Genomic DNA, 24954 nt, shown 5'->3' with positions numbered 1-24954 from the left:
GAGCCTTGCTTTCAGTCTGTGCTCTCAATGTCCAATCCTGGTTGTGCAGGATGCTTTCTGAATTGGGTGAGAGTGAGGAGTAACAGTGCAGGGGAAATGACTTGCCTGAAGCTAATCTGCTTCATCAGCTGTAGAGTTATTCTGAATGCAAGCTGCCCAATTTGTCATGAAACCTTGGCCAGCACTGGCACAGTGCTACAGTGTTTTGTAGCACTGTCTGTCTTGCTTTACAAAAATCTGCTGTTCATTTTAGGATTTCTAACAGCTGTTGGTTGCTTGCCCAGGCTGCTCTTTTTATGAAATGAATTATTTTTTTTAGGGAGGGAAATGGAAGAGTGTTTGGATTAAGAATTTTCTTGTCTGAATTTCCAGAGGAGGTTGTCAAGTTATGAATGCTGCACTGCCTGCCTAATGCTGGTAGCACAGTTTTGGGATCTCAGTCATGTTAGAGTGGGTGAGAGTTTAGGAAAAAAAGCTTACTGACATTTTGCTCTTAAGATGCAGAGTTTATGAAGAGACAAATAGAACTACTGGCATAAGGCATCAACCTACCATTGAATACTCCAATTACTCCAGTTTCATCAGCACAACCCTGGGCAGATTTTCAGTTATTACATAGGAGAAGCAATAAGGTCGAATGGAAAATAACACCTTTCTGATCTGGATTTGACTTGGATTTGAAGAGGTTCTTACATTTGCTCAGACAGGATGTTTTCTGTAGGTACATTGTACACATTTGCAACAAAATCTTATGTGAACCATGAGGCAGAATGTAGGTGAGTAGGATCTTAGGACTTCAAGTTTTTAATGTTGGAGGAATGTGCTGGTGTTTCTGTCCTGGAGTCATGAAACCAAATCTTGGATTTTGGTTTCATTTTTTATCCCCTTCCATATCAAACGTGTTTTTCATTACCAAACATAGCTTGTGACTTTCCACTTCTCTGTGAACTGACATTCTGAAGATGTAATTCAAGTGGTTTTCTTTGTAGAAATCTGGTTTCTAATACAGTAGAGTGTTGTAGCTATGATGCTTTATGGGCATAAAGACAACAAGTTTTTAAGGAAGGAAGGGAAATCTGTTGTTCAGACAGCTGATCCTTGGAGTGCAGAAAAAGTTTTCAGATGTGCAGCTCTTTTACTGTCCACTAAGAGGGATGATTTTACAGCAGGTTTAGCTCCTTGGCAATTAAAATTTACTTGGGCACATTGACACTCCCTAGTTCATGTTTAGTAGTGGTGAAAGGAGGTCTAACATTGACAGGGTGGTTATTTTTCTTACTAACATCTCATGCTGCTCTGAAGAGAGAATTCCTTCAGATTTTTTGCCTCTTAAAGTGTTGTTGCTGACAGAGACTGCAGATGGAGTTGGGAGGCGTAGAAACAAGCAGCAGCTCCAAAAAGGTACTGAGAAGTTTGCGTCCTTCTTCACATACACTGTAGCTTCCTGCCACGAAGAGTTGTTTCTTGTGTAATTTTCTGAAAAGTCCTGTAGCAGAAAGCATCAGTCTTTTTCTTCTGATGTAGGTCTGCTCAGCAGTACTGGGCACCTCAAATTGCCCCTGGTAACGCCAGTACCACATTATTTGGTTAAACTGTAATTTCTCCCTGTTGTTTAAGTTGTGACAAGAGTAACAGTATTCCCGCTTGCTGTTGCTGCAGTCAGTTATGGCAAATACTGATATTTCGTGTGGGATTAAAGAATGTTTCTGAATAATTTTGTGGAAGTTTCCAAACAAAGTTGTGTTTGGATTGTCTGACAAGGTGATCCGAGTAGCTGTTCTGGTAGTCAGAGGACATGGAATGGCTCCCCATGGGTCTCAGGTTCTTCTCTGGTGTGGCACAGGACTGGGAGATCTGATTCTCAGGGGAGAAGTCTCATTTGGAGAGAGTGCAGGAAGAAAGAGGAATATTTTGCCCACTAACCAATAGAAATTGAGGAAGAGAAAATGCTGCATGTATTAGTGTGTGCTATGCAGGCTAACATAAGAACCCCCCTACTGTGTCTGCTTGCTTGTTTCAACGTTGTTTTAGCTTTAAAAGGATGGGCACTGGAAATTACAGCATCACAAGAAAGCCTTTCTGAAGTTAGATTATGGCCATTTTATGCAGTAGAAGGTTTTGCTACTGGCAGAAGGTTTTTGCTAGCAGGAAGAAATGATGAATTACTCTAGGAAGAGTTAAGACATTTCTGTGGGATTTTTGGCATACTCTTACCGATTTAAATTCTTAGTGGGTTAGGACTCCTGGACTTTACACACACGTCATGCATCTTCTGAGTTTTAGTTCTCTGAGCAGTTATTGCTTAGCATTATAACACCTCACCAGCTTTCTTTTTTATGCCTTATGAAATCCTGTGGAAGTGTCACCAGGAGCTGGCATGAGACTGGAATACTTAAAGATGTAAATTAAAATATTTAACTTTAAAAATAGTAACATCAAGATAAAATAGTTTTTAACTCAGTCTAATATTGAAACAGCCATAGTTGTGCTGAATATGTGGGATCTTTCCTCTGTTAGGTGCTCAGGTTCTTAATTATAAACTGGTTTGGGATGCAGTCCCTGTGCTTGATGTTAGCATGATGGTGATACCATTTCTTCACAGGTGAAGAAAGTTAAGTCAGCTGGTTTTTTTTATCTCTTTGCACCTAGAGAGTGAATGTAGATAACCATCATGAAATGGGTTTCTCAGAATTTTTTTTTTTAGATAATTCAGATGACCAGAAGGGAACTGCAAGCCTTAACGGGTTTAAAATACTGACACTTGAAAAAACCCCCACCCACTCATCCCCTCTAAATCCACAATATACTGTGTTCTGCAGTTCTACAGGGTTTGTGTGCAAATAGAAAACGAGTATTGTTATTCTGATACTTTGATGTATGTTCAGGCTTGCTTTATAGAAGGAACTAATTCTTGCTTCCTAAAATATCTTAATCTTGGAGGCAGAAGTCATGATGTCAGGAGATATGTGTGTTGAGTCAGCCACATAATATACTTCTCTCATTATGCAGGAAAATCTAAATCCAGCAAAAAAAGATAGCATGAGCCATGAAATATTTTGACTTACATGTATGAGCTGTTTGTGATGTAGTTTTAACCAATTTTCAAAAATTGAATTCAGATGAAATTTGACTCTGTGCTGTAGGTGGTGGAGACTTGGGGGGTGAATTGGACACCCTCCTGTGATAAAACAACCCATTTGCAATGGTTTAAAAAAACCCCAGGCAATTCTTAAAATGTCGTGATGGTTGTAACGGAATTTGTGTAGTAATAGTTGCTGCAGTTTGTCAGTTAAGTGTGAGGTTTCTAGTTCTGGACCATAATCTGCCCATCTGGGATGTGTATTTTTAATGGTTTGTGGCTATGAATCTCATCAGTCTTATCCAGTAAATGCTAATGAAAAAATTATGTTGCTTATTCGTCTTCTCAACTGTTTTGTACATAAAAATGTCATTCTGTGGCTTAGGGCTGATGTAGGCCTCCCCCAAATTCTTCTTTTTGCTTTCAGCGTGGTCTGATATCTGCATTTGCTACTCGTTGACATTATTTTCAGTGTCATTTCGCTGCTGCAAAATGTTTATGTGATCAGATAGAGTTGTATAACTCTAGTTGAGGAAATAAGAGGTATAAGAACATTTTGTAAACACAGATCCCATTAGGGTTTTAGTACTCTTAGTAAGCTTACGGGGGTAGTAGCAGTGAATGAGGAGGAAGAAAACAGCAAACAAGAGAAGAAGATTTGTTTCTAAATTTAAAAAAAACCCCAAGACTTTTGGTTGAGAGTTCTGCACTGTTTACAGGCAGTAAGAAGGGTAATGTGCAAATTTAACTAGTGAATTGCATAGACAGAAAAATAAAAACAAACAATCCTGATAGGTGGGGGGTTTTTTTGTTGGTTTTTTTTTTTTGCTTTATCCTGTGAACAAATCAATGTACTAATGATTCATACTTCGTTCTCTGGAGCATTTTGCTAATTCGTTGATCCCTTAGTTCTCACTGTTTTCAGTTATTAAAAAAAGTGTGTGTGTATATGAGTATTTTTATTCTTATGTGGTAAGAATATCATCCTGCCATAGAAGCCTATTGGAGAAAGCCATTTTAGAGATTTTCCTGTGGCCGACTCCCTTAAATACTTGAGGATTGCATTACACTGCCCTGTCGTTGCTGATTTTGCTAGATCATCTGCTTAGTTGCACCTGCTTGTTACGAGTATGTGAATGTTTTAAAAGTACAGAAACACTGAGAAAAAACAAAACCAAAGGAGCCCTGAAGTCAGAATGTTCCCTCTGGTCTGTTTTCTGAGAAGGCTTGATTAACAGTCAATCTGCAGCAGCGTTTGTAGCATGCTATCCCATCACTTGACCCCTGTTCTTGTCTTGTCTAACCCTCTTGGTCTGTCACAGCATGTGAAAAACCACACAGATGAATTCCACCAGAGGCTACTGTTCTCCATTTGTTGTTGCAGCTGGCTTTGTGAATGCTGAGGTGTTTTGCAGGGACGTGGTTTGGAGTGGGTAGCACCTGAGAAACAAATAGCTGTAACTTTATTATAACTTGCTACAGCAAGTATTCCAGTGTCAAGGATTTGCTTATTTTCATACGTTTGACACTCTTGAATGGTTGGGGCATCAGGAACCTGTATCTTCACATCAGTTTGCTTAATCTGTGAAAGAAAAATAAAATTCTACTTTTTAGCAATACTGTGGTTTTCTTGGTTTTCTTTATAAGGAACATTGTGGGTTTTTTCCCTTTGTATAAAATGGCATGGAGTTATTAGCTGAAGCAGGGGAATTGAAGACAGAGCTAATTGAAGACAGCTGGGAGTCAGCATTTGAATATTGCAGTGTGTCTTCAGCTTTTCAGGTGCTTCATCCTGCATGTGGTCAGGCTGGACTATGACTGGGTGCAGATGCAGCTCCCTGTGTCTGTTCAGCTGTCAGGTTGCAGGGTCTTGGTTCAGTCTTGGGGTCTTCACCACTTGGCTTGCCAGTTGAGTTTGTTCTCTTGTATTTGGAACATGAAAGTTCATTCTTGGTGCCTGGTAAGTACTTGGCATGTCTGCTGGGCTGCTGTAAGAGCCTGCAGCAGCTCCAGTTGGGCTGAAGCAATCTGTGATGTGCATGTGTATGTGTTCACTTTGAACACCACTGAGACCAGCTGTGTGATTTGAAAAGATCATTTACAACCAAGAGAGTGATGATCTTTTGAAGGGAAATTAATTCTTAATTATAAGAATCAGAATACAGGCCTGAGAGAGGGCATCTTGAAGTGAGTTTTTCTTTATTATCTGATGCACTTCATTAGTTAGTCTTCTCTTGGCATATGTCTAGCTAATCTTTCTTTTGCTATATGGCATAGCTTCGGAGCTGCTCCAGCAGTTCATCTGTGAGCTTATACAATGGAAGTTTCTCATGCTGCTCAATTTAGTTGCACTCTTTTATCCCAAATCCTCTCTCCCCTAACTTTAACCCATTTTGATGTGGGTAGTTTAAAGGTAAATACTTGTATTATTTTAAGTGCTTATATGTTACTTCTCTCTTCTTTGTATGTTTAAAATTATGTTAGCTATTTCAGTTGCATTTTTTGTTAAGTATTTAGTTTCCTTCTGGAGCCTGGTGGTTGTGGTTCAGTACTTCATATGTTCCAAGTCTTACAGGCACAGAGTAGCTGCAATATCTCTTCTAGTTAGGTGAAGAACTTTTCCTTTGACTCTTTGAAAACAGCTGTCCTGTTTGTGACTGCATCATGAAGCTTACACATCAGTGTGCTTAGTCTGATTTACTCTCAAGATTGTAATCCCAAGATTACTCAAGGATGCTCTTGATATTCCATCATTTCTATGTATTATGTACCAGTGCATTATAGATCTGCTGTATTTTTTTATGAATGTTGTCTGCAGTTTGGGAGATTGTATGGCAAGTATTCGCTGCCCATCTCACAAGACTGTGCTTGAAAGGCACAAAGCAGCAAGTGAACACAGGTGTACCTGTACTGCTTACAGAGGCTGCAAGGATGTTAGTTCAACACTTATGAAGATGTTCTCTTTTTCTTCACTTTGTAAGCTGGGACCTACCTGGGCAAAATGTTAATGTGATAGAAAACCAGCTGGTGGTGGTGTGTCTGTGACCCGTTAAATCAGTTCTGCTTTTAATGATTCTTTGAAGTGGGAACTAAAGTTCATGTGGCTTGTGGATGGAGCCTTGAAAAGCATGGAAATGCTTTTCAGGGAAGAGAAAGTATCTTATTTTCAGACTTTTGCGAAGAGCTTCTGTTACATACCAGGTATCTTACCCTCAGTTCAGAGGTGGATTTTGGTTATTTTTATATACACGTGTTGCTTTTTATAGGATGCTGATTATATGGTAAAATGGAAGAAGAAAAAGGAGTATGCATAATGGCCTAAATGCCTTGGATATAATTTATTTGAAATAACGAGTAAATATTTAATTAAAAAGCTCATGTTTTATTTTACAATGTTCACCTTGGGAAACTTTTTTAAAGTACGCTCACAGCATTCACCTTCAAGTATTACAGATTTCAAGGCAAAGGTGAAGTTTTCTGATGTTTCTTGTCAAGTTTGAATCCTGAAAGAATATAATTCTCTGGCGCATACCTCTTACAGACATCAACTCTGACAATAAATTTCTGAGGGGAAAAAAGAACGAGAGAATAAAGTAAAACCAACAGCAGAATTTTAGAAGGAAATGTACAGAAAACAGTAAGAAAACAAATATTTTTGAAGAGTTGATTTAGGTATGTTATGATTAAATGTAGTGCTTGCTCTGCTTGCCTGTAGATGAGAATTCTCCTCACATTTTGGTTTTAAGGGATATCAGAGAGACAATCACTGACTTAAGCCAAGGGATATTTTACTGATAGGCACTTAAATAAAAAAAGCAGAAATTATTTAAATGCATTCTACAGTAACAGTTTTATCTATCTACATGGAAAATTCTGTAAAAAACAATGTAATGTTTACCATTTTTTAAATGAGGTTTGTAAAGCAGGTTTTATAATATCCCACACACACCTCCTTTGCTGGTCAAGAATGCACTCTGCATATTTCCCATTAGTTTTACTGTTAGTCTCATTTTAGCTTTGAATATCAGAGGTGCTTCACTTAATTTTCTTTATCTCATTGTTCTGTGTGTAGTTGTATTACTTTGTTATGCTCTGTTACATTTAGGCCTGAAGCCATCTCACCTGAACAGTGAGATGGGGACCAAAGCTGTAGACTTGTCTCTAAAAAGATAATGCAGCCTAACATGCCATTTTTCTAAAGGTATATATAGCAAAAGCAGTGTCCTGTCTTTGTGTCTTATTGCTTGCTGTGAGATTTCTTCACTTGCCCTTGTATTCATTCACTTGTACATACAGTTTATTTTTAGAGTCATATGTCAAATGAAAGTAACTCAATGGAAATAACGTGATTAGATAACAAATATGTTCAGTGTTTAGCCCAGTTGTTTATTCGTTGTTCTCTTTGATAACTTTGGTATTCTCATGGCCCCTATTCTGCTGATTATTCAAGGAGTTTCTTCTCTATTTGTCTGTCATGGTAACTCAGTTATTGTATTGAAGGAATAATATGTTGAACATGGTCTGTTTTTATCAATAATTGTTGCCTGCAACTTAGTCCAGCCTACACTGTACTAGGAATGGTTAAGCAATTGCAACACATGCATCTCTATGTCAGCAGGCCCTGTCAGTTGTTTCCACTGGTGAGAATGCATGTTTGTGTACATAGTTTGTGTTGGCTGTTTTAGGGTCAGGGTTTTTCATTATTGTTGTTCCACAGGAACAATTAGATCTATGTTAAAATTTTAAGTGTTATAAAATGGCTGTAAAAATCAAACCTCTAATTCACATAAAATAGTAGCAAAAAGGGCAGGATAGCCCTCATCAAAGCTGCATGTTCTGTGTGGCAGTAAATAGATGAGGTAATTCGGAATTCAGAATGGTTGAGATATGCTTGATCCTGCTTCTTAGGTAGGAGATATAGATTAGATGGCCTCTAAAAATCCCTTCCTGACCTGGGTTTTGCTAGTCTTTTAACCTGTATGTGGGAATTGTTTGAGGTTGCTTATGCTTTGCTTCTGACTTTATTCTTCCAGGACTTGAAATGTGTCCTTTGTTCTGCTTGGGTCATGATGTCTGCTTCCGAAGAACAAACAGTGATTCTTGCTAGTTTTGCTCCACAATGTAAAATTATCTTCTTCCTTGGGTAGATTCATTTTGTGTATTTGTCAACTTCATATTACATCTTTGATTTCACTGCTGTATAATTTTTTTAATGTTACATTTGCAGTCTTCTCTCCTATCTTTGCTTTCTGAGCAACAGCTGAGATGGTTTCTCCTTTACTTTTTTAGCAGACTTCCTTTTTTTTTTTTTCTTCCTAACAGTATTTATTAGAGAACCTGAGAATACCTTTTGTCTGTTTTATTGATTGTGACTTTTGATACAGGTGGGTATGAATCCACCAACCCTAGGTTTGTGTATCTAGAGATAAACTCTTGAATAGATCTCTCTCTGTTTAGGACTCAAATGAGAGTATTCAAAGTCTAGTTTAAGCACCTAAGTAGAACTGTCCAGCTGACTTTACAAGAGGTCCAGTGGAAAAAGACCCTCTAATGCTCTGAGTGATACTCTAGATAAGGCTTGCATACAGGACAACCCCCTTGAAACTTAGGGCAGTTGAACTTCTTAATTTTAGCATTTACATTATGTGTCAAGTTACCCACTGTGAATTCACTCACCCTTAAAGTAGGATTGAAAAATTGTTTTCTACTTCTCAGTTATTTTCTACTATTTTTTGCATGTTTCTTTCCTTGGAGAAAATTCAGGATTTTAAAAAGATGCATGATCTTATAGGTAAGATGATTGTTTTTTTGTCCACTAGGTTTTACTGCTTTCGCCTTATTCTGAAAATGTCTAAGTTGTGTGCTCTGAATGTCTGACTGTGGGTTATGATATGCCAGATAATTGGCCACCTGTCTTCTGCTGATTACTACTGATACAGTACAGCTGATGAACCAGTGAATGAGTTCAGTGCAAAGGCAGCTGTTACCTTAGTTCACAGTGTTTTACTGTGAAAATCAAGCTGGCTGACTTGTGCCAGACTTGTGCTGGAGCAGATGAGGAGGGCTCCTGTTGTCTTCCCTCTTGGAAGAAATGTTTCCTCAGGAGAGGTAAATTCTGTATGACTTGTTCAAGTGTTTTTCTTGAGCTAGTTTAGTTAGCTGGAAAGAGAACAGCCACACTATGTAATGGAGAGGTTGGAGGGTGATCAGAATATTCGTACTACTCCTAGTAGCGGTACAGGTACTACTCTACTAGTACCATTGAGACTTAGATTGTATGTGTGTCCTTGTCCATCACAACAGTAAAGTAAAATAAGGTGTACTGATAAAATAATAAGCAGAATGTGTTTTTCTTTACTGCTTTTTTGTCAACTTAGTCTGTCTTCAGCATTTCTTATCTAACCTTCATACCCAGCACCAAATCCTTGTAAAAAGGGACATCATCCAAGCTGCAGGCTTGCAGCTCTTAGAAAAATGTGCAGGTGTTTATCTCAGGACTGAAGTCTTTTTTGAGTCTTGTAATTCGTAGAGGTTGTTTAGGTGTAATCTCTTTTCTAGTACTGTGTATTGAAAGACTTGAATAAAGTACTTGTATACAAGAGGTGCAGTTTAAACCACAAGAAATACCTCTCCTTTCATTGATCAGAGTAATTTCAAGTATGAAAGTGCCTCAGTTTTGGCTTTCTGTGGTATCTACTACTGTTGTAGCAGTAGGAATTATACTGAATTTAACTATGTTGCACTAATTAAAAACAATACTTTTTTTTTAATGACTAATTAAAAGTAGTACATTTCTTTAGTGACTTGATGAAAGCTTTACACCTGTTCTGGTTGTCAGAAGTGGAAATGAGATGACTTTTTTGCCAAAAAGTTTATCTGATAGCTTTAGGGAAAGGGGTGCTCCATTTTTCCATTGTTGTTCATTTTACAATCTGCTTGTCTCACATTTGTGAATGGGGTTATAGCACTGTAAAACAGAGGCTGGGTCTATTACATAGAGTAGAAGTCACTGGTGATGGAGAAACAACCCTGATAATGAAAGACTGACTCTATATGGGAGGAGGGAGTGCTGCCTAATGAATCTAATTTCACTGCAATAATCATAAATGTGAATGTTTGAAAACTGTGTTTTCTTTCCATATTTATATAATCCTTCATTTGACAGGTCTGCTCAGTACTGGGGGAGACCTTGGCTGCTTTGCTGTGTGCATGCACTTTCAAAGCCATCTCCTATCCTGTCTCTTTCCCAGCTGTTGGGACTGGAGGGTGTCTCTAGGCAGAGGGTGAGGAAGCGCTTACTGACATCAGGGCTTAAATTTTCCTTTGATGTGTTGCCTGGAGGCCGATGGGGACAGAAAGCTGAGGGCCAGATTGGTTTACATTCTGGCTTCCAGTGATGTTTTAGAAACTGGTTTGGGAGGCAAAGAGAAATAATATTGAATATCTGAAACTGAATTAATTAGGCTTTTGGCAACAGGGTTTGGAAGATGGGGTGAGGGGGTTGGGTAAACCAAGGCTGCTGTAGTGGTGGATCAAGAAGTGATCTCAGTAAAGCAGTGAGGTACTTGCAGATAAGACAAGTTGGCATTTTGTGTAAGAGTAATCTGGGTCAGAGCAAAGCAGAAACATAAGGCTTCCATAACCTGATGATAAGGAATCTTCATCTGCACTTAAGAACATAAGAAGTGGAGTTAGTTTTGTAGAAAGGTGATGGTTAAATGTATTTCTATAAAGCTCTTGGTGCCTTCAGTTAGGATCCTCTGGGCTCACCACTGAATTAACATGTGAATTCCCAGTTGCTTCTGTAAAGAACTTGGAATATAAAGACAGATATCATATGAAAGGTGAGGGTGGTGAAGGGTATAAACCAACAAATACTAATTGAAATTAAAAACTTGTAAATAGGTGAATACTGAATGTCAACAAAAAAGTCACTACTAAAGTTTCCTGGAGAACCTTTGCATTGCTTCTTATGCATATAGACTATAATAGTTCTTTGTGTAATCTCTTGGAATTCACAGGACGTTGCTGCCACATTCTAACAGAAGTGCATGAAAAATATTTGGTTACCTTAAGTCTTGTTAAACTGTGCCAGTTTTGTCAGGCAACAAAGTTTGAGTCTGCTAGGCTAATGAAGCTCTTTTGGCCAAGGACTTTGTTTCTAGGAATGTGTGCCCCTGCCTTAAGGGGATGAAAACAAAGTTGAGAGAAAATTCTCCAGAAGATTTCTGTGCTACCTTTTAATGTCAGAAATGGTCTTGAACTTGATGAGACAAAAGAGGAAATGGAAGAGCTCCCTTTAGAGCTCTCTTTGGCCTCTCATGGGTTTTGTTGTCTGAGTGGTTCATTGCATTTTGTTTCTTGTCTTGCTAGATGGGCTGGTGATCCCATTGGTGGAACTGTCTGCAAAACAGGTTGCATTTCACATTCCATTCGAGGTGGTGGAGAAAGTTTATCCTCCAGTGCCCGAGCAACTGCAACTTCGAATCGCCTTCTGGAGTTTCCCAGAAAATGAGGAGGATATCAGGTAATGAATACTATATCTGTTTCATTGATGCTTAAGAAAAGGTTCCATTCACTAGAGGAGAATTGTTGTCCATTTGATGTCCCATATATTTGGTGCTTCTGCAGTTCCCGTGTGCCTTTTGTAATTCATGGATAGTTTACTGTGGGATATACTGTGATACTGGGTTTTATTTCGGGGTGAGCTGCCCTGCATATGTCCCAGGAAAAGCATGTACATGTCCAGGTTCTGTGTGGAAATTATAGCAGAATAAATGCACCCTTTAATTTGCCTGGTGGTAACTAGTTTGTAGAGTTTTGTCCTTTTGTTAGTCTTACAAAATGATTGTTCCATTTTGAATCTCTTGCTGGAGTTAGAGCTTTAACTGGGCTCAGAAATTGCCATGGAGGGCTGGCTCAGTGTGCTCTGGAGGCCTTTTGTTGGTGTAATCAGGAGAACCAGAATTTGCTAAGTACGTCCGTAATCAGTGGATACAGTAAGATGACTGTATTTATGTTTCCACATTAATTGTGTGAGTACAAAGTCAAAAACTCTGTGCTTTTAGATCTTTTTCCAAACTTTGCTGAAGCTTTTATACTATAGGAGGCCTATCGATGTGACGGTGCATTCAGAATTCTGTTGCAAAGTAGTGATATTATACTCTTTTAGAAAGAATCCTCCTGAAAGTTCTTGGATACATTTGTCTGAGGTTCTGGTGTCAGATGGGGGGGTAATGCCAGAAGTGCTGATGTAAGATCACCTGTGAGGGAACAGAGCCAGCCAGCTGGTTGTATATGCTCATTATTCTGATGAGCACAGGTGTAAAAAATACTCACATGAGCACTCGGGTAATTAACTAGAAGGAGTTTTTACTGTGGCATGCTAACATTAGACCTTGAATTATACCGTATATAAAATCTTGATTTTAGTCTATGAATGAGTTTGTATTTCAGAGCCTTGGGTTGTAATTCCTAAAAATGCCAGTGGCTTTTACACAAAGCTAGTTAAGAAGAGACTAATGATTTTTGTGGTTGAATTGTAGTGTGGAAATGGCAGAAGAAAGCTGGACTTCATATTAAAGCTAGTAAGGATTTTTCAAAAGCCATGTCAGCAAAAAGGATAATAGTGTGAAGTTTCTCAAAACCAGACCTACCCTGACATGTTGTGTTTCTCTCTCGCAGATTGTACTCCTGTTTGGCGAATGGCAGCGCAGATGAGTTCCAGCGAGGGGAGCAGCTCTTCCGGGTGAGGGCTGTCAAAGACCCTCTCCAGATAGGTAAGAACATTGCAACTCCACGTCTCTAGATACTTCAGATTCCCAAAATCATATCTGCAATGGGACAGCAGTGCCGTGATTGTGTCTCAAAACAAGTTTTTCTGGCATCCCAGCTTAAACTCCCTGCCAAATGTATTCTTTGTAATATCTTGAGCTAAATGCTGTGTTTATCTTGGCCTCGATCAGCTCAGCTGTGAAACTGACTGAAAGGCGAGGAATATTGGGAAAGATCTGTAATCTGCATTTTGCAAAAAACTACATAGGAAGCCTTTATCTCCATAATGCTTAAATTCCTCATTCTTGAAGAGAACTTGACTTTCTGTTTGTCTAATCAAATGAATGCCTTGCCTAAAGTGCACGTATGGCACAGAGGAGGTTTGCAAGGTTTAATTATTCTTGCAGCAAAAGAGTTGTATTAATAGTACAGTTACTCAATGTAGTATTTTGGCAGGCAGAAATCCCTGTTGTTGGACAGCGGGTTTATAGCTTCTCCTACCTTATCTTGTTCTTTTTATGTTTTATGGCTATAGAAGCTAATCTTATCTTATAGAAAGAATTGGACTCAGGATTTTTCATTAAATCCTTTGAAGCAATGAAGAACATGGAGCTAGCGTTTTCAGTGACAGCTGTTTGACAGGAAGGCTTTATGTGAAATAAAGATACTAGTATATCAAGGTGGGCCATGTCAGTCCAATCAGATTTTTTTTCTGCAAAAAAAGCTTCAGAATTAAAATATTAATTGGCATGTGAGAACTGAGCCTGGTTGTAATAAGAAAAATTATAATATTAAAAACTGTATAATGTTAAGGAGGAAATTTAGGAAATTTCCTGTATTTTCCTGTGATGAGTGATAGAGACTTCTATGAGCCTGTTCACTTAATAGGACCAGAAACATTTAAACCTCAGTGATCAATGAAATGAATAAATTTAGGTAAAGAACCCTCAGAAAGGGAATGAAAGGGACAGGTACTATAAAGTTTTGGGGACAACAAAAAGAGAAGGAGACAGCCATTAAGATATGCAAATTGCAAGAGGCTGATAAACTGTTACCTGAATGTAGGGTGAAGCATCTGAAAGGATTTTACCTGGTCTAGTGTCTACTGTAACAATAGTAGCAGGAATTCTTGGGTATGGAAGTGATTCCTCATACTAAAGATTCAGTTGTCAGTGAGACCAGATAATAGTTTTGGAACATCAACATCAGTTTGGAGATTGAGCAAAATAGGATTAAACTGACTTTTGGCGGCATTCATAATCTCCCAATGTCAGGACTGAAATGCTGAGAGAGGCCTTTAAGGCATCTGCTAAACTTGAGGAAGCCAAATGTTTGAGAAAGAGAAGATGAGTTACAATGCAGCTAGTTGAAATTCAGTAATTCCTGGGACTTCCACAGTGGAAAAGAGCGGAATATTTAATAGACAATAATAAGGCTGTGGTCAGAACTTGTTTCAGTAATACCTTAAAAAGGCGAGGAGGTGTAAAGCAATGTAAATGAACAAAGGCTGGGAATATTAATGCAAAACCTGTGCTTGGGGGAGGAGGAGTAGGGAAAAAGAGGAGGTGGTGAGTGATACAGGGGAGAAAGTTCTCAAGTACGCATACAGCAACTGGGCTTCTTGGCAAAGGATTATGTGTGTGGAAGGAAAGGAAGCAACTTTGTTTAAACAGGAACATTCTTCCTCCTTAGTAGAGGAACTGTATCTAATGAAAGGTGGAGTTTTTTTTCCATGAATAGCAGCCCAGAAGCACAGGTGGGGTGGATATATTTTCAGTTTTCTACTCCAAATGATTTTAAAGTGTATGGTTGCAGTTTTGAGTTTCATATACTGACAAAGGGGAAAAGAAACACAGGAAATGAAGCAGCCCTTGATATGGGATTTTATTTGGAGGGGGATTGAGCAGTGCATTGTGATATTGTGATCAATAGGACAAAGCTTGACATGTGTTTTATGCTCTTTTTGTCCCATTTCCCTTTGCAGCTTAAGATTATTTTTTAAACATAAGTGATTAATCATAGGCATTTTGTTCACATCCATATCTGTAATTTCGGAACAGTAGTGCCTCTTCACTACATTCCAAAACCCTGCTTTTTTACACTGTTCTATTGTATACACACATAGAATTGGCTTTTATAGACCTTCTGCTGCATGTTCACTTTGTAGCAGCCACATACCCATGTTGTTGCGCTGGAGACATTATTGCTGTTTGATAACAGGTGTGTTGTAGATTTCAGGGACTTTTTTTCTGTCATCGTCCTCATTTCTTTTTAACAGCTGAGGAAGGCAGCAGCAGGTTCTGTTTGGATTCTAACTTTGCATTTCCTTGAGTAGTGTTTCTAAGTCTCCACTTTTTAGAGGTTCTCCTATCTTGGTTTAAAACACACAAATGTCCAAAATTGCCTTGCTTTACTTCCCATCTAAAAGCTTTTGTTCAGCTCCTGTTTTCCTGCTTCTGTTAGCCTTGTGAAGGCTAGAGAAGTTCTTAAATTCTAAACAGAGGTGTGTTTGCTGTCATTGTTGTAGGGGCATCAGAACTACCAAATAGTGATGAAGAAAGCTTGGAATATGTATTGAAAGCAGTATTCTTAGGAGGGTGCTGTTGTCTCATAGGTCGCTTAGATCTTGTTCATTCAAGTTGCGTACTGAGTAGATTGGGGTATTTACAACCTGTGCATTAGCACCTGAAATCATGAGGACTAATAGGACCTCAGAAAATTATTAAACAGACCTGAAATATCATCATAAATGAGTTTTATGATAAAATAAATACTAAAAGCAGAAGACATTGATGTAGCAAAAATTCTGAAAAATGGATTTTAACATTGGGAAGCATACCTTTTGCTTGGATACTTTTCCTGGAAGATTAAGTTTCAGGGTTAGAGCAGTGAGAAGGATAGCCTTTGGACTGAAAAAGAAGTCATTTCTATTTTGCAGGTTCTGTCTAGGCAGCAGTTGAGTATTTCCAGCTTTTACATTTTGTCAAATCATGTGTTTCTCCCCTTTGGAAGAAGAGGCAGGCATCTCAGGAGGAGATGCTACAGAGTGTTGTGAGTTTATGCAGGGAGAAAATTAGAAGGGCTAAAGCCCAGCTAGAATGCTACTGGCATTAAAGACAACAAAAATGTTTTTACAAATACATGAGGAACAAAAGGAAGGCTAAGGAGAATCTCCATCCTTTATTTGATGCAGGGGGAAACACGGGATTAAAGAATGAGGAAAAGGCTGAGGTGTTTAATGCCTTCTTTGCCTCTCTAATAGCAAGACCAGCTGTCCTCAGGGTACCCAGCCCCCTGAGCTGGAAGACAGAGATGGGGAGCAGAATGAAGCCCCTGTGATCCAGGAGGAAATGGCCAGTGACCTGCTGTACTACATAGACCCACACAAATCCATGGGGCCTGATGGGATCCACCCAAGGGTACCGGGGGAGCTGTTGGAAGAGCTCACCAAGCCACTCTCCATCATTTACCAGCAGTCCTGGTTAACCAGAGAGGTCCCAGGTGACTGGTTGTTAGCAAATGTAAAGCCCATCTATAAGAAGGGGTGGAAGGAGGATTTGGGGAACTACAGGCCTGTGAGACTGACCTCAGTGCCAGGGAAGGTCATAGAGCAGATGATCTTGAGTGCCATCACACTGCACATGCAGAACACTGGGGGATCAGGCCCAGCCAGCTTGGGTTTATGAAAGGCAGGTCCTGCCCGACGAACCTGATCTCCTATAACAAGGTGACCTGCTTAGTGGATGAGGGAAAGGCTGTGCGTGTTGTTTACCTGGACTTTAGTAAAGCCTCTGACACTGTCTCCCACAGCATTCTCTTGGAGAGACTGATTGCTCATGGCTTGAATGGGTACACTGTTTACTGGGTAAAAACTGTCTGGAGGGGAGTTGCACCAGGGGTGGTTTAGATTGGATATTATGAAAAATTTCTTCACTGAAAGGGTGGTCAGGCATTGGAACAAGCTGTCCAGGGAAGCGATGGAGTCATCATCCCTGGAAGCATTAAAAAACCACGTGGATGTAGCACGTGGAGACATGGTTTAAGGGTGAACGTGCCACGTGCCAGATTAACACTTGGAGTCAGGGATCTTAGAGATCTTTTCCAACCTGAAAGATTCTGTGATTTTTTTAATTTTTCCTGGTAAAAGAAACCCTTAGTTATAATTCAGATTTCTGTCCTGTTGTGGTTTCCTGTGTTATCCCATAAACATCCATTAGCAGTGAGAGTGTCAGACGGGTTCATCAAGCTACAGATTGAGTTGAAGCTTGTGATATGTCATGCAAAAGCCCTTAAATTTTGTCACTTTTTATAAGTGTTCTTCCGTCATTGCATTATCAGTTAACCGTCTTCATATACAAAAAAGAATGTCATGTAGGAGCTTGATAACGTACAACTGTGATCCAGCCTTCTCTAACACCTTGCGAATGCTTCTTTTTCGCAGCGAAACAGAATTGCTGCAATTCCACCTTGTGAAATGCTTAATTTGCTTATGTGAAAATCAGGGCATTAGTCTGAAATGCTTTTAGTATAACAGAAGGACTAGCTGAAATGTTTGGGTTGTATTATCCAAGTGTGGAACATAAATTCGAACTGTATCAAGTAATAGGCAGTGCAGTAATTTTGTGTGAATGCCTTCTTTTGTTTTGATTCTGTTCCAATTGCTAAAATGGCTGAAGAATTTGGGTGGCATTATGTGTACTAATAAAATAATCACCCACATCAGGAAGAGGATTTGAATTCTGGTGAACAGGAGAGATAGAAAGGTTAAGCAAGGTAAGAGCAAGTTTGTGTTGGTACGGGGATCATATTTTGAGGAGGAAATGATGCACATTATTTTAAATGGAATTAATTTAGTATGTCACGTGCACTCCTGAACACTATCAGTATTAGGATCTCACAATATGATTATAAAAACTTAGTAATGTGGAATTATAATGTATTTCCTTGTCCTGACGATGGAGAAACTATTTCAATCAGCTATCCCAAGCCATGTTTTCACTTAAGGTAGACTGTTGGAATGAAGTTTGCTTATGACTTTGATACTGATGTCTTTTTCTGCTCGTATGTGTGCTCCTGGATGAGCATTGTCTCCACAGGAAGCTGCATTATGAGTTACAACTGCTATGCACTGTGAGTTTACACAAAGCTAAGCTTTGTTAAAGTCCTTTGTCATCCTGCCTGAGATGAGATCCGTAATTTATTCAATTATGATCACTGAATAATGGGGCTGGATTCATTCAAGTGTTATTTCTGAAATTTCCTTTTCCATTGATTTTAGTCTAAGCAAGAGGGGTTTTCTGTTTTCTGAGTAGATGATTTATAAACATGGGATATTAAGAAAATTGCAAGGAGGTGGATAATTTATGAGAAATGGGTAGTTTCTGAAGCCACAAAGTGAAACTAAGTGTTCAGGTTAAGTGCTGCCTTCTTTAGTTAACTGCAAAATTGTGGAAGTTGATTGACTTGGAAATAATTCTGAACTTGTTTGAAAATAATGCCTGTTCTGCACTGTTGCCAGAGTTAGCACAGAAGTCATGCCTAAAATATGTACAATCTAGCTTTGACTCTGTGAACAAAACCCAACACTTTTCAATGATGGCTTCATCCAGTTCTGCTTTTCTCTGTTAAATAGTAATAGAAAAATAAATTAATATATTAAAAGCTGGTATTTTGGAACCTCTTATAACACATTATGCTTCTATACTAATATTCAGCTGTAGCTGTTTGGGAAGAAACAAGTGCTGGAAACTCTAGATCCATGTCCATCTGTATATGGATGTTGTTGCTAGATGTGTTTCAATGTTTAAATGGCATATACCTAAATTTCCGTGCTAGCTGAATCTGTTTCCCAAGTACCCAAAGGGTAACTCTGGACTTTTGAATTTTACAGGTTTCCATCTGAGTGCCACTGTGGTGCCCCCGCAGATGGTGCCGCCCAAGGGCGCGTACAACGTGGCGGTGATGTTTGACCGGTGCCGGATCACGTCGTGCAGCTGCACCTGCGGGGCCGGGGCCAAGTGGTGTGCTCACGTCGTGGCGCTCTGCCTCTTCCGCATCCACAACGTAGGCCTGGAAACACGGTTCTGCTCTCCCCCGGGCATCTTCACTGAGTCTCTCCTCAATTACAGCTTTATGCAACACACATTCTCTTTAGGAAAGCTGTTTTTGGCACTCCTTTTGGTTACAGATTGTGTAAATATGCGCTCACAGTTGTGGTCTGCAGAGTGAATTGTCTGAGGCTGTAAACTGCAGAATGTCCTTTGATAATGTGCAGATTGCTTTTTGGCCCCTTCCTGTTTCTCATTTAAGTGCTAGAATTACTCAGTCCTTCTTCATCTCTGCAAAGAGTGAAAGGTCACCAATAGTTAGTCTTTTAAAAAAAGCGTTTGTATGTATGGGATTTGAAAGCTCGCTCTTTACGTTGCTTGATCAGAGTGCAGAAGGAAAGTAATTTTCATCACTGTTGGCCTTTATGTTCACTGCCTCATTTTAACACATACTGGCAGGTAAGTGTAATTTTGACTTGTAGATTTCAAGCAGTCAGTTAAGTTTATGTTAGGTTTTTATTTGACCGCTTTTACTCTGTGTGGCCTTCTGTAGAGCAAAAAGTAGGCATTTTATACCCCAGCCAGATTCAGTTGAAAATGTGTAGAATCAACATGAAATACACCAGTTGAGGGTTCAATCTTGCATACAGTTTAATTTCTTCTGTCTTAAGGAAGGATTAAGCTTTGGTGACTGAAGGAACAGATTTTCTGCTGTCACAGAACATTTTATAGCTAACATGCTATAAAACTCCAGATTCTTAAATAAGTGCTAATAACCTGCTGAAGCTTAATATTTCACAATGGACAATTGTAATTGGCTTAAATTGATACTCTTGTGAAATCATCAGAATATCGGTATACTTTCTGTACTTAGGACTAGAGAGTTAGCAAAAAAAGGGTTCTGCTTTGAATTATTAGTTTGAGTTTTAAAAGGTGGGTATGGAGAGTGATGATAAAAAACAAATTTTCATTTATATTATTTACAGTTGGGAAGTTTGGACCCTGTGTAAGAAAAAATCATTCTTTTCCTTCCAATCCTTTCTTTACCTGAAAAATGATAGTGAAAGGATTTCCATGTTTGCATAAACTCCCTGCTGACATTAGCAATTTAAGAGCCGTGGTATATTGCTCTATGTAGACAAGACAATATGAGAAATATCTTTATTATCAAACTGCTCTTGCCTGTTTACAGTTTAAATTTTAAGTAGGGCATTTTTGTTCTATAAAGTGAAAAAGAAAGAAACTAGTGATGGTGGGTTTTTTTAATCTAAGTTGGTTTTAGATATAAGAAGAGATCGATTTTAATACTGAATTAAAAAAATGAGGTGGTTGTGATTCTGTGAAACAGTCTCCGACAGAGCTGGTTGGTTTGCCAGAAGCTTAAGGAATAATGTCCTATTTTAGAGGTTTGTTTGTGAAATCTCTGCCAGTATTTGTGCAATTGCTAGCAACAACAGATCTTAAGCACAGCTGTTAAAGCAGTTTCCTTGAAAAAAACCTCTTAAAAACAGCTTTTATGAAGCCAAAACAGCTTGTTTGCATCTTATCTGCAACACACCACTTAATTTCAGAGAGGAAAAAAAAAATTGGCCATCAAGACCAAGCATGATATGCATCAACATAGCTACTGTTCATGACACTTTATCCTTTTGGTGGACACAGCTTTGTTAAGTCTGCCCTGTTAATGGTGGTTTGTATCTCGTTTTCTTTCTTCAGGCATCTGCAGTATGCTTACGAGCACCTGTTTCTGAGTCTTTGTCTCGACTACAAAGAGACCAATTGCAAAAATTTGCTCAGTACCTAATCAGTGAACTTCCACAACAGGTAAGTGGAGACAACTGATGTGACTGAATTTTTGTTAAATTCAGTTATCTTTATTCTGGGTCAATTTATATGATGTCTTTTGTTGCAAGATAACCAGTCGTGCTATTCAATTTGAGCTGCTGGGAAGGCATTCAATTCTTGCTCTTTTCAGGTTTGCTGTTCTGTTATTTGACAATTGTCTGTTGCCAAGTAAAAGATTAAAAGTGTCTTAAAAGGACAGAGTGGTGGCTATTCATATCAGCATGAATATGTGCTGAACTTGTGGAAGATCAAACACAATAAATAAATGCATGGTCCTGGAAAACTTAGGTCAACCCTAATCAGGTTGTTTCTTTTTTTGTGTATTTGATTAGCTAAATGGAGAAGACTGCCCAGGGAAGGTATTGTATATGTCTTAAATGGGCACTTTCTAATGCACCCAACTGGTGACCTTTCGACTTACCCCAGTGTGGCTTCTTGGTGATTCGTAGGAATCATTTGGAAAGTAATGGACATGAACTCTTGTTTGTCAAAGGCAAAGTCTGCTGTCTTATTCCTTAAATATCTGTGTTGTTCAAGGTCAGGTCATTAATATCATCTGCCTAAAATGTTTGCACAAAATGCACAGGAATACCCAAGTGATTGTGAAATGTCTGCTTTAAAAATATAAGGGCTCGGCAGCTTTTTAATGCTAAGTTCAACTAAAGGAGATTGAGAAAAACTGACCTGCATGGGTATCTGTCACATTTCAGTAGTGCATTCATAATGCACTCCTCTTAAATAGGAGTTAGATTACTGTCAGCATGTGCCTAAAATTCATATTATGGTGCTGTGCTTGGGACACTAAGACATTCTATTTCTAAAATGTCCTCTAAATTTCCTACAGAAATACTAATCTTCTTAGGAGAAGAAATAGAGGAATTGTATGATATGAAACTGAAATAAAAATACTGCTTTCTTGTTGCTGAGAGATGAGCACCAATGGCATGTGCTTTTTGCTGCATTATGTAACAGGCAAAGCTTTTCTTCTCTCGGTAAAGACTCTGACCTTAATGTCACATAGTCTAGTGCTTAATGGAGGAGAGCTTTGAAAGGCTAGTAGTGGTGGTAGCTGTTTCCTGAATGGCATGTCAATAGTATGCTTTCAAATATTTTGTGTCTGCTCCTTTCTGCAAGGTTTATTTCTCCTTTGGTCATGTGTACCAGCTGTGCACCAGGAACATCTTAATTAATTAATTTTTGCTATTTGCCACATAATCTGATGGATGCTGCCCAACAGAAAAGTTTGGGTTTTATTGGCAGATATGTCTTAACCCGTGTTGTGTAATTCCTTTGAAAAAGGCAAGACACACCCCAAAACTCTTCCAACAGTCTTATTCCCTGTCTTCAAGATTTCTGGGTGGAGATAGATACTCTGATACCTTGGGACACCATATTTTGACTACATGATATAGAATTAGAGTAGGCTGTACACATGATTCTATTTTATCTTTATTTCCGGTTTGTGAACATTGTACGGTAATATAATGCTGAATTACTTTCAAGTGTAGGGGGATGGTAGTCTGTAGAAATGCAGCTAGGTAAGATGTTTTTCAAAATCTCTGTAGAAAGTGTTTAGTGTAGCTATGAAAATGACAGTGATTCTGAGCAGCTTACCTAGTTCTTTGCCCAAAAGCTGTTTCCCCTTATGAAGCCAGTACTCCTATTCCTATTAAATATGAAAATCTTGGCAAAAATGCCTGAAGCAGTGTCACTGCAGGTCGCTGATACTTGAACTTAAAGGCGTGATATTGCCTAGACCTGTGACTTTTCTGCTTTGTGATGTCTTAAAATATGTAGTAGTGGAAAAGAGGTACAAGGATAGCTTAATGCTGAGTGTGTTTCTTCAGGTGATTAAAATGTAAAATATCCTTCTGAAGCATTTTATCTTCCATTTGTTTGAGATGGATCTGTATTATTTGCAAATATAGGTCACTTGCTTTACCTCAGCTGATGTGTGGAGAGAGGTGAGGGTTGTCAGATATTCTGTTCCAAGTCATTTAAATCCAAACTACATGGATTAAAAATTTACCTGTTGTAAGTGTACATGCTAAAGGCTAAATGGGCTGCTAAGGTGCAGCCCAGATCTAGTTTGGGAAAAAGCTCTTTCTATTGTGCATTTTTCTTTCAAGAATAGCATGTTAAGGGTATATCTACACAGGATTTTACAGTCAGGTGTGAGCCTTCTCTGCTTATGCTCTGAGCTGTCCAGAAGCTGTGATTAGTTTGGTGCTGAAATTGCTTTAGCTTATTGTTGAGTCCCTTTGCTAACAGGATGGTAAATAAGCTAAAGTCTGCCCAAAAAGTTATGTGTGAATGTATTTTATAGTTTGCTCCCTTGCTTCTATTAGCTTGGGTTTTAGAGAAATGATTTAGGAACAAGAAATAAAAAACTTTCTAAGTGCAGGAAAGCAGTGACCTTGACAGCAGTGACTTCCCTACCTACTTCTCAAAATTAGCTGCAGTATCATTTTTTGTGGGCTCTTATTCCTCAAGAAATGAGAAAGGAGCTAGTAATCTGTGATGCTTTTGTTTACTTAAGAGTGTGACTGCAGAAAGTGAGCCGTGCATAGGTCTTGGCTTTGAGAAAAGAGAGGTGTGACAGCTGGTTGCCGTCGTGTGATCTTTAGCACCCTCTGTCGTCCTTTCTGAAAACGTAGCACCGTGTATTCGATACTTCTGAAATTACCTGAGTGATCAGTAATGATCTTTAACTGGGTGTATCAGGATAAGAAATACTGTGTATATTGAAAGTCTACTTCGTGTTTTCAGATTCTTCCAACAGCTCAGCGCTTGCTGGATGAGCTGCTGTCTTCTCAGTCTACTGCCATCAACACAGTGTGTGGAGCCCCAGGTAACTAATGTGTCTTATTTCAGTAATCTGTGTTACAGATTACTGTGGATGTATTTCCACTGCTTCAGGTTTCTGAACTGATCTGTTACCTTGTAGCTTGAATTGCAGGTGAAGATTAAGGAAAAGGGATGAGTACAGGCAATTGCTGGTGTAATGGATGCCTCAGAGTGTTGGCAGAGGAAGGGAGCATCAGGCAATGCACCTTTCTAACAAAGTGTTTTTCTTTATAATTCGGTATTAATTATAGACTCCTGGAAATGTTGATTGGAGGGGACCTCTCCAAATTCCTACTTGAAACAGGACTGTTTGCAACACTAGATTTGGTTAGCTGTGACTTGGGCTAGTTTAGCTAAGTCTTGGTTACCAGAGATATTAGAGTATTCCTGTTTTAGTGCTGCATTACTCTTTTGGTCAAGAATTTTTTCCTAGTGTCCTGTATGAATACCCTTTTTTTATCCTCTTCTAATACAAAGAAGAGTTTGTCTGCATTATGTTTTTGATTAATGATCACTCTGACCCTCTCTATTTTAGATGAAATTAACCCATCTTCCTCAGTCTGATCTCATAGGTCATGTGCTCTTTGCCCCCAACTATCTTGATACCCCTTTCACTAGATCACAGAATCAGTTAAGTTGGAAAAGACTCAGATCATCGAGTCCAACCTCTAACGAAACATCACCTTGTCAACTAGACCATGGCACTAAGTGCCATGTGCAGTCTTTTCTTAAAAACCTTCAGGGGCAGTGAGTCCATCTTCCTGAGCAGCCCATTCCAATGGTTAATCACTCTTTCTGTGAAGAAATTCCTCCTAATGTCCAACCTAAACCTCACCTGGTGCAGCTTGTGCTGTGTCCTCTTGTCCTGTCGCTGGTTGCCTGGGAGAAGAGGCCAACCCCTACCTGGCTACAACCTCCTTTCAGGTAGTTGTAGAGAGTGATAGGATCTCCCCTGAGCCTCCTCTTCTCCAGGCTAAACAACCCCAGCTCCCTCAGTTGCTCCTCATTGGACTTACCCTATACACCATTCCCCAGATCTGTTGCCCATCTCTGGACTCACTCCAGCACCACAATGTCTTTCCTGAACTGAGGGGCCCAGAACTGGACACAGTACTCAAGGTGCAGCCTCACCAGTGCCAAGTACAGGGGGACAATCACTTCCCTACACTGTCTGGTTTCTCAGCATCATTTCTGGACTGGGAGACCCAAAAATGGATACAATATCCCAGATATAACTTGACCAGTGCCAGGCAGAGGGGATGAACTAAGTTCCTTAAGTCTGCTAGCTGTGCTTTTCTTAATATAGCCCAGTTTGCAGATCTTTTTTTCTGTTTTGTGTTTTCAGTTAAAGTTTGCCATTGA

General features: G+C 39.1%; 1 protein-coding gene across 3 annotated transcripts in view; it reads left to right on the top strand.

Moving 5' to 3' along the window:
• Positions 1 to 24954, top strand: part of ZSWIM8 (zinc finger SWIM-type containing 8) — a 58729-nt gene that overhangs the window by 8803 nt on the left and 24972 nt on the right. For 2 of the 3 annotated variants that reach the window (XM_017806870.1, XM_017806869.1), the window contains exons 2-6: positions 11453 to 11606; positions 12764 to 12858; positions 18744 to 18916; positions 20617 to 20724; positions 23515 to 23596. In XM_017806870.1, coding sequence (XP_017662359.1) covers positions 11453 to 11606; positions 12764 to 12858; positions 18744 to 18916; positions 20617 to 20724; positions 23515 to 23596 — 612 coding nt within the window. Of the gene's footprint in view, positions 1 to 11452; positions 11607 to 12763; positions 12859 to 18743; positions 18917 to 19051; positions 19360 to 20616; positions 20725 to 23514; positions 23597 to 24954 lie in introns of those variants that run through there. The other variant, XM_017806871.1, reaches the window with a different exon arrangement.

This window comes from Lepidothrix coronata, unplaced genomic scaffold (assembly GCF_001604755.1).
Source record: "Lepidothrix coronata isolate B3197 unplaced genomic scaffold, Lepidothrix_coronata-1.0 Scaffold17, whole genome shotgun sequence".
In the NCBI taxonomy this organism is placed as follows: Eukaryota; Metazoa; Chordata; class Aves; order Passeriformes; family Pipridae; genus Lepidothrix; species Lepidothrix coronata.
The sequence above is the reverse complement of the archived record's forward strand: the minus strand, read 5'-3'. Positions and strand labels throughout refer to the sequence as shown.